General features: G+C 43.9%; 2 protein-coding genes across 3 annotated transcripts; both read right to left on the bottom strand.

The window, feature by feature from the left end:
* Positions 1-229: 229 nt before the first annotated feature.
* LOC311113002 (uncharacterized protein) lies at positions 230-4,283 on the bottom strand (the record flags this gene model as incomplete). The annotated part of the gene is made up of 2 exons (XM_084156123.1): positions 230-1,349; positions 4,254-4,283. The coding sequence occupies 2 exons, from the start codon at positions 4,281-4,283 to the stop codon at positions 336-338; spliced, it is 1,044 nt and encodes a 347-aa protein (XP_084012249.1). The 3' UTR covers positions 230-335.
* Positions 3,199-8,547, bottom strand: LOC311112915 (metastasis-associated protein MTA2-like). 2 transcript variants are annotated; one of them, XM_084156056.1, is made up of 4 exons: positions 8,459-8,547; positions 8,067-8,245; positions 6,473-6,621; positions 3,199-5,584 (listed from the first exon to the last, which is right to left on the bottom strand). In XM_084156056.1, the coding sequence occupies exons 2-4, from the start codon at positions 8,211-8,213 to the stop codon at positions 5,431-5,433; spliced, it is 450 nt and encodes a 149-aa protein (XP_084012182.1). In that variant the 5' UTR covers positions 8,214-8,245; positions 8,459-8,547; the 3' UTR covers positions 3,199-5,430. The 2 variants fall into 2 exon arrangements, with proteins under 2 accessions (XP_084012182.1, XP_084012181.1); XM_084156055.1 differs by having other exon boundaries at positions 8,067-8,259; positions 8,459-8,540.
* Positions 8,548-12,415: the final 3,868 nt, after the last annotated feature.

The following is a 12,415-nucleotide window of genomic DNA, read 5'->3' as shown; positions in this document are numbered from 1 at the left end:
GACATGACATGTATGAATCCAACATTGATAACTGATTCAAATAGTTAAAAACCTAATTTACATATAGAGATGGGTGAGTCAAAACTCATTGTAAAAAAATTATAATAATTTGATAAAATCAACAGAGGCTATACAAATGTAGTGCAGGACAGTCCCAACATTTCTCCAAACTATCATGGAAGATTAACGCATGGAACACCAAAACCGACACTCAGCCCAACCCCCTCAATTAAAATACATTGACGCATATGGCTTCCAAGCTCATAGCAAATCACTATATACAGTATACATGACTATATACACTATACATTACAACAAAAATACTGTGGTCTTGACTACAGTGACCATGGCTTGTTCTCGCACACATCCTGCATGGTGCAGGCAGCGGCCATGGCCTGGCTGTTCTCTAGCTGCTGGAGTCTGAGGGCCAAAGGCAGCAGCAGATCATTCAGCTGGCAGGAGAAGGTGAAGGCATTGTGGGCCACGGGCTCGTTCAGCAGGGTGGTCAGGGGAGACGAGTCGTCTGGCCAGATCGGGGAGGGTAGTCCAGAGGGGGGCGAGGAGGAGTTGGATGAGCAGGGTGAGGAGGAGAACATGTCTGAGGCTGTGGACAGGGCTCTCCCACCGGACAGCTGAGGAGTGCAGTCACCCCCCTGGGTGGTGGAGTCAGGGCCTCTGATGCTGCTGGTCAGGCTGTGCTGGAAGCGGCAGCGGGTGCCGTAGAGGCAGAAGCCAAAGGAGCTGAAGGTGCGGCACAGGGCCCTGCGGGGCTTCCAGCCCTGAGTGTATGGTTGGGGCCTGGCAATGGGGACCTTATCCTCAGCAGCGCTGTCTGGAGACTCCAGGCCGCCACCACTGAAGCTGCCGCTACCGTCACTCTCAATGTGCAGGAAGTTGCAGCGACTGCCGAAGGGGCACACGCCGAATGAGCGGTAGGTACGGCAGGGGATGTTGAGGTGGCGGGTGGGGCGCTGCTCCATGGCATTGTGGGCGAACAGGCAGCGGATGCCGTAGGCGCAGTAGCCTGCCGTGTGGAAGGTGCGGCACAGCTCCGTCTTGTACTTGAGTTGGCGGGAGGGCACGTGGAGGTCATGGAAGCCGTGGGCAAACTGGCAGCGCTTTGCGTACATGCAGAAGCCCGTCTCAGCATAGCGGCTGCAGAGCTCTGTCTTGTAGCGGGTGGAACACTTCCAGGGGATCAGGGGGAGAGAGGGAGACTCTACTAGGGGAAGGAGGGCCTCAGCCAGGGACATGTCTCCCCCAACACCAGCTGAGCCCTGCTCCCCTGGGCACAGGTCATCTATCCCCTCATCTTGGTAGGAGAACAAGGGCAGGTTGTCACTGCTGGTCTGAGGAGAAAAGCATATTTAATATCAGGGTTAAATTATTATTTGGATGGTAGGCCTAGACTATTTAGGCCCATGAAAAACTGGGTCTAGAGGCAAGGTCAAAATTCAACAGTACTCTAGCAATACTGGATCTCAGTGTATTGTGTAGGTGAAGACACTAATGACAGCAAAATCACGCAATGTCAAAAAACAAGAGTAGGCTGACAAAAGGACATGCTAATCTGATCTATCCACATGATAGCCTAAAGATTCAGATCATGGTCGCTGTAATTACATTTCCCTGTAAGGTCTGAATGGCAGGCTGCAATGATCAGGACACCGCGGAGCCGGGGCGAGATATGGCTCAGATAATGTACCTCAATCCAGGGATGGGAGAGGGCGCTGTACTCCTAATTATCCAACATTTTATGTCGAGAAGATTGAAATACTGCTAGTTTAGTTGAGTTACAATGCCGTTTTCGTCAGCATGCTAGGCTAGCTAATGCAAACCATTGGATTCGACAACACTGGCTGTCACATTTTCATTGAATTAAATGCGCTAAAGTATTAGCCTACCATGCTGACGAAAACGGCAGTTTACTTTAAACAATATTCCAATCTTTTCGATTCACCATTTCTGGATAATTAGTAGTACAGCGACATAATCCATCCCTGGATTGAAGTACATTTTACAAGCCATATACAGCACTTTGCCTACCCACATTCTGGAAAAGCACCGTTCGACTAGAGAATAAATGAATGAAAGTCGGAATCTGGGCTGGCTATCTACATGACTGAATACTGCATTTCAACAGCTGCCACAAACAACTGACTAATTTAAAGTGGATAAAGTGTAAGGCTTTTTTTTAACTCAGAAAATGCAATAAAGCAGTGTATGCTACCGAGACTAAGTATCACACTGACAAACTATTTCTGAAACAAAGTACTGTATCACACAAGCCGTTTACCTCAAATATTGTTGCGAATTGAAGGTAAGATTTCCCCCGAAGTACTCAACACCTGTTAGATCGCAACATCAATGTCCAAACCAAATTCTAGATGTATACGTTTTCGACATGCAATTCGTAGAAATTGCGGAAAAAGGGAAACGTATTTCGCTAAAGACGTGGACTACATACTACCCTGCTTTCTTTGTTATGAAGTCGCATGTACTATCTGTCGCTGTGTACAGTTTAAAAAATATATTGATCAAGTTCCCTTTAAAATGAGGCTTAGCTGTACAACCCTAAAAGTCCGTGGGCGTTCGAATCCACCAACCAGATACAACGTAGCTGGTATTCATTAGCAACCGGCCAATTGCGTTGAAGCTCTGCGACAACGTTGCAGTTTTAGCGCCGGATGAAATGGCCCCATATCAAAGTAGGCAAGATCATAGGGGCCGCACAGGCGCAATAAACAATTACTTCCCTGATTACTAACGGTAAACCCATTGAGTACATCAACACCCATTCTGTGTCAATTTACACCACAGTTGGAGGTCAACCTCTCACCCGTGTAATTTGTTAATTAAATGCTTTCTGTTGGGGGAAAATATAAACCTTTGTGTGACATTCAATATTGTGTGATCATGATTGATAATGCCCGTGTTTGAATTTAATAAAATACAATTTGCATGTTTGGGGGACTCATCTAGCTAGGGTTACAGTATTTAAAAAAACAAATAAATCCAACACCATCATGTGGCTCATATGTATGCCTCACAATTTAGGTTTCAATTGATAGGATTACATTTAATGTGAGATGTAATTACATTTTAATCATGTGTTTACATTTGTTGTCACTGACAACTAGAGGACAATGCATTTCATACACACCCAGAAAAAGTACAGGCATGAAAAAGAGAAATGTGTATACGACCACGAAGAAAAAAAATCTTTATTTATTTTCTTATCAAGATACATTAAAAGGATACAGACACATTGGAATAAAAAACACTTGAGAATTTTTTTTTAATTGTAGCATAATTCTCTCCCAACATACAAAATTCTAACCCCCTCTTCATCCCTCCCAACTGCTTTGATGGCCAACCATCCCCCGTCTCCCATCCCACTCAATGACGGAGAGCAATGTTCACATGTACAGTATTTTAACCCTCTCCAAAATATGAAGTAATTACAAGCTTTTTTTAAAGGTTTTATATAAAAAAAACACTGACGTTTTCAATAGGCCAAGTTTTTTTTCTTCAGATTAGTATTTTCGCTAAGCATTTTAACACTACAATTTGTTTTAGAAACATTACAAAAGCCCACATTGGGACCAAACTTGCATATAAATCCTTCATTTCTACCTCAGTACTGGCTGTCAGTTCACAACACCTGAGGGAGTATGAGGAATTATAATAATATCCAATTAAGCATTGATTTAATCTAACGCACCCTTTCATCATAAAACACAAAAGGGTAAAATAAAGATTCAAACCAAATCAATCCACAAGTAGAGACATCACTGGAGATTCCTCTCCCATCATCATATCATTTAAAACATGACTTCTGTACCCAAGCCAATACATATTGCTGCTTTAGTAACGACATTCTGACAACCAGCTCGTAACATAATTTTTCCATTTCCATTCAAAAGCAAGAGCCAAACAGTCCATTGTCATAAATGCTGTGACCTAGTCTATGGGTGGGGGATCTGAAAGTATGTTTTATACGTACAGGTGGCAACATGCACAGGGGCCATCTTAGAATAGAGTTATACACACCTTGAATGTTTATGGCTTAATTCTGTCTCCTTCACGAAAAATAACCCATATTTTTCACAATAAGGGCCTTAAAGACAACAGCATCTATTCTGCATGTCTCAAACCACAGTAACCCATCAGATCCGCATCCAGAACACACTTTTGAATATCTTCCAAACCTACGTGAGATGAATCTCTTCTATCCTGTTAACCTACATTACCTTTCCTAAACCATTACTCTCCACTACCATTGTATTGATGATACAAGACCGTTGTACTCAAGCAGTCGTTCTAGCGGGTCAAAACCAAAACGCACCCCAAAGGCTTTACAGAGAAGGATCCAGAATGTCTCTCTCTCCAGATGGGTAAAACATGGCTGTAACAAGCATGACAATCAAGTGATAGGAGACAAGACAGGACTCAAATTGATTGTGACAACAATCAACTAGAAAAAAACGGCGCTCAAACTACTAGGGGTCAACAGCATGTGTTTCCTCACTATCAACCCATCAAACGTAACTTCTGATAGGCTTGTGGAGCGATAGGGGGGGTCAGTTCTTATTTCGGTGTGTGGAGAGGGGCAGGGTGATGGTGCAAATTAAAGTCTAACAGAATGAGTGTCAAAAAGTAAAATCGGATTATTTGACAAGTATGCTTGAATGATGGGTCATACAAAGCACTTTACCTCAACCTCCCAGACCTATGATGGAACATGTGAATGAAACCTTCATCTAAATAGACTTTCCCAGAAAAAGAATCAAAGAAACATGCTAAAAATTCCCAATAGAATTAGAATACCTAGAATGGACATTCAGTCAAATTGCTGTGGTCTGAGGGACTTTGTCCCTTCTAGTATTTATATTTCTTTCTATGGCCCTCCCACAACCACTCACCCACCCGTCCCCAACCAAATAGGTGTCACCCCCTCAAAATTTTGCTAATATTCACACAAATAAGATCTCTGGAGGAAGAAATAAAGTGTGTTTTAACACCATTATTTCAGGATGAGAAATATTTCTGATTTTAAATTACACATTTAAAAATATTTGCCATTAAAAAAAGAGGAGCGAAATAATTGAGCAAAAAGAGCCGGAATAAAATACTACAAAGCCCAAAGCCTAGCGCGTGTAAGTGGGTGTAAGTGTGTGTAGAGAAGTAATGGTGCCATGTATATGTGTGAACTCAATGCAAAGTATGCATGTGAGTGTCACTAAAGTGTGTGTGAGGTGAGCAGTACGTCAGCTTTTGCGAAGTAACAGAACAGAAGACAATAAAAAAAATCTGACAACAGAAAACGACTACTGGGTATGACGTGCCCTGCTGCCCTAGCAGGTGGGTGCGCGGTGGTGCGCGCCAGTGTTGCAGTGTGGGGGGGGGGGGGGGGCTCTCAGCCCCACCTTAGTCCTCCAGGACGATGGGCTCGCTGGTGCTGGATGGCATGATGGGCAGTACCAGGGGCCGGGGGCCTAAGGGCAGCTTGACCCTGACAGGGAGGTGAGGTTTTCTGGCTGCACGCTGCATCTCAGACTGGGTCAGGTGTTTCCTCAGAGCCCTTGAGAGGAGAGAAACAACACAGTAAATTAGCTATAGGACTGACAAGATCCACATAAGCACACCTAGGAGTCTAATATCAAAGTGCACAGGTGCAAAGAAGTGAATCCTTCTCGTCTTCAAGCTAGTTTAATGCAATATTACACACGAATCAACAAATGCAAACTTTTGGTAAAAAAAAAAAAAAAAAAACTTTGTCAAGGCAAATTCCCCCACTGAATCTACTGCCATAGAGATCTGATTGATCCCTTTATGTCAGGTATTCCATATATAACGAGGGTATAAAACAATAGGAACACCTTCCTAATATTGAGTTGCAGCCCTTCTGCCTTCAGATCAGCCTCAATTCGTCGGGGCATGGACTCTACAAGGTGTCGAAAGTGTTCCACAGGGATGCTTCCCACAGTTGTGTCAAGTTGGCTGGATGTCCTTTGAGTGGTGGACCATTTTTGATACACACGGGAAACGGTTGAGTGTGAAAAACCTAGCAACTTTGCAGTTCGACACACTCAAACCGGTGCGCCTGGCACCTACTACCCCGTTCAAAGGCACTTCAATATTTTGTTTTGCCCAGTCACCCTCTGAATGGCACACATACACAATCCATGTCTCAATTGTCTCAAGGCTTAAAAAACCTTCTTTAACCGGTCTCCTCCCCTTCATCTACTGATTGAAGTGGATTTAACAAGTGACATCCATAAGGGATCATAGCTTTCCACCGGGATTCACCTGGTCAGTCTACGTCATGGAAAGAGCAATGTTCCTAATGTTTTGTACACTCAGGGTACAACTCTGTACATTTCTCAACAAAAAAGGACAGAATCTAATTAGTATCCTCCATTGCTGTCTGCTACTAGATACAGACAGAACTCTGTGCTAAGGACAGTACCTGGTGTCTTTCGTGACCACAAACACCACAGGGTTGGGTGCATCTCCCTGGTTCACTTTCTGACGCTTCATCACCGACTGGGAGGTGGTCCTCATGCCCGATGTGAACGGCCTCCCATTGGTGGGGAACGGCAGCCCTACCGCCTGTGACTAATGAGAGAAGAGCGGTGAGGGAAGAGAGGTGTGTGTACGCGTGCGTGTGTGTATGTATGTGTGTGTGTGTGTGTGTGTGTGTGTGCGCGTGGTGTTCCACGCCTGTGTGTTTGTGTGTGTGTGCCGCATGCAAGTGTGTGTGTGTGTGTGTAGCCACTTGGCCCAAGCTGTGGTGATGCTGCTTTGCTCAGAGGTGGTGGAGGGACTTGGACAGATGGTCAGTGGTAGAGCCCGACCAATATGGTATTTTTGGGTCCGATATCGATTTTAGGGAAGCAAAAGTCACCGATTACCGATACATCTGCCGAGTTGGAATAAAAAAATGTTTTACAAAAAAAATGTTTTACACAATTTGTGCTCCAAAGGATAAACAGACACTCTAAATGATGATTTCTTAACAAAATATTACAATTTACATAATTTAAGAACATTTTATTTGTGGTTTACAGGATATCCATCAGAAATCAACTATATCCTCTATAAATATGACAGTAAATACAAAACGTATTTAGTTTACCTTCTTAGGTACCACTTAAAGATATGCCTATCTATGGCAGTGGATAAGTATGCACAAGTGTTTGTGCTAAACCACCACAAGGGGTGGCTGGCTGAATTAATGAAACTTTGTCTCAAAGTAAATCTGAAAGGGCACTGTTGACAAGTTCACAAATAAGCTTTGAAATGCAGTTCGTAATGTCACCACTAGGTGTCAGCATTTGTATTGAGTAGACATACTAGAGTGTTTACAACAGTCAAAGGTCATGTAAACAAACACTTTATGGCAACCTAGCAATGCGAGTATGTTATGACAAGCACAAGGTAGCTGTTCCTTACAACAATGTTTTCTTCATTACACTGTTATTCAATACAAAATGTTTTTTATTTAACCCTTTTTTTAACCACTTAACAGGTAAGTTGACTGAGAACACATTCTCATTTACAGCAACGACCTAGGGAATAGTTACAGAGGAGAGGATGGGGAATGAATGAGCCAATTGGAAGCTGGGGATGATTAGGTGGCCATGATGGTACGAGGGCCAGATTGGGAATTTAGCCAGGACACCGGGGTTATCACCCCTACTCTTACAATAAGTGCCATGGGATCTTTAGTGACCACAGAGAGTCAGGACACACGTTTAACGTCCCATTCGAAAGACGGCACCTTACACAGGGCAATGTCCCAAATCCCTGCCCTGGGGCACTGGGTTATTCTTTTTTAAAGACCAGAGGAAAGAGTGCCTCCTGCTGGCCCTCCGACACCCCTTCCAGCAGCATCTGGTCTCCCATCCAGGGACCTTTCAGGATCAACACTGCTTAGCTTCAGAGGCAAGCCAGCAGTGGGATACAGGGTTGTTTACTAAATGTATTGCCTATAAATGTCAACTGCAAATGGCATAAGCTGATGACTGAAACATCGATTTGGTACCTGTTTCATTGTTTACCTGTGTGGCTTCCCTAAGCCGGTAGCAGACATCTTCAACCAACAAAGCAGCCACATCGTCGCTGAGTTCCACTTCTGCACTCTCGGCCATGAGTTTGACAGACTCTCTGGGGACTTCAGCGTAGCGCCTCTCCTCCCTGTCCGCCATGCTCACGGCAGCGTCCCGGTACACCCGCAGCTCTGCAGAGAGAGACCTGCAAAATAACCACACAGGTGTAACTTGCTGGTATAGTTAGCTTGCTAGCTAACGTGAACGAATATGGTTTATTAGCTAGCCAATTTATTTTGATGCGTGCACCCTTCAATATTAACTGATTCGTGCAAGGCGACGATTAAAACTTTACACGAAAACAATGCCAACAGACTGTAACTCAATGCCACTCAATCACTTACCTACTGGTGCAACTGGATAGTATGAATTTGCTAGGTTATCGCTCTAAACCGTGCACAGGAACCTCACTCGGCTGCCGCTGACATTTTCCGGAAAGCCAGCCTTCCGAGAACAAAGATTGGTCCAATTGGCTATCACTCAAATGTGCGTCACTCCCACAACCACTACTTCTGCGGATTTCTTTTTATGGCGGTTGGCAACCAATTTTCATGTGCATTACAGCTACCAACTGGATTGTAGTGTGGACCAGAGACAGGGAAGGTCTAAATCCTACCCAATACATCCCCTGAAGATTTACCCAGCTGTTCACTTAATCTTGGCTCTTCAACCCCATTGCTCCTCAAATCCAATAACAATCGCTCCCTTTCCCTCCCATTTTTCTGGCACTGAAATAGAACGTGTTCCACTGTCTCCATGATCCCACCTCCCAGTCGGATGTTTCCCAGCCAGTTTCAATGTACTATTGAGCCTTGAGGGTCCCAATCTCCACAGCCAACCCCCCGGCCCTCTCGCTCTTTCATTGAGAAGGGGGTGGCAACATCCCAGTATCCTTTCGACACACCCACTCGCCCAGACCCAGGTCGCCATATTGGGTTGCAGCTACCCATACCAGAGATATTAGAGAAAGGAGGAGATAGGAATCCCATTGTGCAATGAATGGAGGAACGTTTAACGCCCCACCCAGCAGACTGTCGACCAATCGCGTTCACGTCCTCTGCGTCATCTGGTCCCTAACTCATCGTCACGGAATCTCTCATCGTCACGGAATCTCTTCTCAGTCAGATTTTAACTTTTACATTTTAGTAATTTAGCAGACGCTCTTATCCAGAGCGATTTACAGTTAGTGAGTGCATACATTTTTCATACTGTGCCTATTTTTCTCGAAAGTATGTAATGTCACGATTCCAAAGCTATACAATATTTGTAATATTGTACTTCTTGACGAAATTCATGCAAATGTTGGGTTTTTGAGCTAGCACCCAATTGACTCCTATTCACTCGTTGAAGGAGCGCTCTCCTAGTCCCAGTACGCACCCCGAGGCCCATTTACGTAGCATTGGCAACATACACAATGGGCGCTAATAAGATTCCAAAGGAGTTTCCCATCACCTAAAAATTATGTCTGCCCATACTTGCTTTCATTGTACACATAACTAAGACCCTCCTACTCTTTGACAAAGGTGGTGAAAGTGTGCAGCAGCTGAAACAATGTTGCCACATCTTTCCATAGAGTTAAAGGCAACTTAAGTTTGATCTGAAAATGTGGTCGGAGGCTTCCTATGGAAAGTGTGACGCAATTGCTGCGCCTCCGCAGGAACGCTGAGGCCAAATCCAGCGTCACCGTGCGCCTCAAATTTTGTAACAATGTGCAGGGCGCCTTACAGCTCCGCATTGACATGATTGGTTGATATTTGGGGGCAGTTAGTCCTGTATAAACACAAACTCACTTCCTTGACGTCTTCTGTCACAATAGCTCTGCTAAACGCAAGTTTGAAAGCTCTGACGTCTGTAGAGGCTGCATGCAGGAAATGCAGTCCGCCCACTTCAGACGTGGAATTGACCATGTAGCGCCTTTTACTTGGTTGGGGACCAAGCGTTACTAAAAAGTCTTAAAGGCTCTACATGGTCAATCTGAGGTCTACATTGGCTGTGCAGTATTAAGGGTGATATGGCCTCTGCAGAAGTCAGGGCATTCATACTTCTTGCGCGTCGCTGAGCAGCGCTGTTGTGAAGGAAGTTGTAAAGGAGTGCGTGCGTTTATACAGAACCTCCCGTAAACCAATCATGTCAATACGGAGCCCTCCACATCGTTACAAATGAGCTCAATTTGGCCTCTGCGTATCCCGAGGCTCCGCAATTGCGTCACACCATCCATACGGCGCCTACGACCACATTTTCAAACAAGCATGAAGTCTCTTAGCTGTTTGAATTGCCCAAATTGTCATTATAAGTCCTATACTTGTCTTGATATTAGATGCGTGAGCCTGTGTAATTATACATTTACATGACATTGTCATTTAGATGTGCTTATCCAGAGCGACTTAGTTGAACGCCAAGTTTCAAAGGAAAATAAACGTTATTGCAAGTAGACCCTTGAAAATAGCTGCATCTGCAACAGCAGTGCCAGGAAGGTAAAAAAATCTTTAGTAAAGGAGTGCATTCGAATCCACACAGGCTGAGGGTTGCATCCCAAAATGGTCAAGTAAATTGACAGAAAAGTTGCCATTGGAGAGCATGGTTTATGCAATAAATCTCAAATAAAGCCTGATGGCCAAATAGGTAGAAAGCCTACCCAGTCAAATAAAAAATAAAGGGAGTGCGTTTAGCAGTGAGAAGTTCCAGCTAGTTCAGTGAAGGAACATTCATACAGTTGAAGTCGGAAGTTTACATCCACTTAGGTTGGAGTCATTCAAACTCGTTTTTCAACCACTCCACACATTTCTTGTTAACAAACTATAGTTTTGGCATGACACAAGTAATTTTTCCAACAATTGTTTACAGATTATTTCACTTATAATTCACTGTATCACAATTCCAGTGTGTCAGAAGTTTACATACACTAAGTTGACTGTGCCTTTAAACAGCTTGGAAATTCCAGAAAATGATGTCATGGCTTTAGAAGCTTCTGATAGGCTAATTGACATCATTTGAGTCAATTGGAGGTGTACCTGTGGATGTATTTCAAGGCCTACCTTCAAACTCAGTGCCTCTTTGCTTGACATCATGGGAAAATCAAAAGAAATCAGCCAAGACCTCTGAAAAAAAATTGTAGACCTCCACAAGTCTGGTTCATCCTTGGGAGCAATTTCCAAACGCCTGAAGGTACCACGTTTATCTGTACAAACAATAGTACGCAAGTATAAACACCATGGGACCACGCAGCCGTCATACCACTCAGGAAGGAGACGTGTTCTGTCTCCTAGAGATGAACGTACTTTGGTGCGAAAAGTGCAAATCAATCCCAGAACAGCAAAGGACCTTGTGAAGATGCTGGAGGAAACAGGTACAAAAGTATCTATATCCACAGTAAAACGAGTCCTATATCAACATAACCTGAAAGGCCACTCAGCAAGGAAGAAGCCACTGCTTCAAAACCGCCATAAAAAAGCCAGACTACAGTTTGAAACTGCACATGGGGACAAAGGAGAAATGTCCTCTGGTCTGATGAAACAAAAATAGAACTTTTTTGCCATAATGACCATCGTTATGTTTGGAGGAAAAAGGGGTTGGCTTGCAAGCCGAAGAACACCATCCCAACCGTGAAGCACGGGGGTGGCAGCATCATGCTGTGGGGGTGCTTTGCTGCAGGAGGGCCTGGTGCACTTCACAAAGTAAATGGCATCATGAGGAAGGAAAATGATGTGCATATATTGAAGCAACATCTTAAGACATCAGTCAGGAAGTTAAAGCTTGGTTGCAAATGGTTCTTCCAAATGGACAATGACCCCAAGCATACTTCCAAAGTTGTGGCAAAATGGCTTAAGGACAACAAAGTCAAGGCATTGGAGTGGCCATCACAAAGCACTGACCTCAATCCTATAGAAAATGTGTGGCCAGAACTGAAAAAGCGTGTGCGAGCAAGGAGGCCTACAAACCTGACTCAGTTACACCAGCTCTGTCAGGGGGAATGGGCCAGAATTCACCCAACTTATTGTGGGAAGTTTATGGAAGGCTACCCGAAACGTTTGACCCAAGTTAAACAATTGAAAGGCAATGCTACCAAATACTAATTGAGTGTATGTAAACTTCTGACCCACTGGGAATGTGATGAAAGAAATAAAAGCTGAAATAAATAATTCTCTACTATTATTCTGACATTTCACATTCTTAAAATAAAGTGGTGATACTAACTGACCTAAGACAGGGAATTTTTACTAGGATTAAATGTCAGGAATTGTGAAAAACTGAGTATAAACTTATTTGGCTAAGGTGTATGTAAACCTCCGACTTCAACTGTG

Source organism: Coregonus lavaretus (assembly GCF_964263955.1).
Source record: "Coregonus lavaretus genome assembly, chromosome: 39".
Taxonomy (NCBI): domain Eukaryota; kingdom Metazoa; phylum Chordata; class Actinopteri; order Salmoniformes; family Salmonidae; genus Coregonus; species Coregonus lavaretus.
This window is presented reverse-complemented; position numbering and strand designations above follow the sequence as displayed.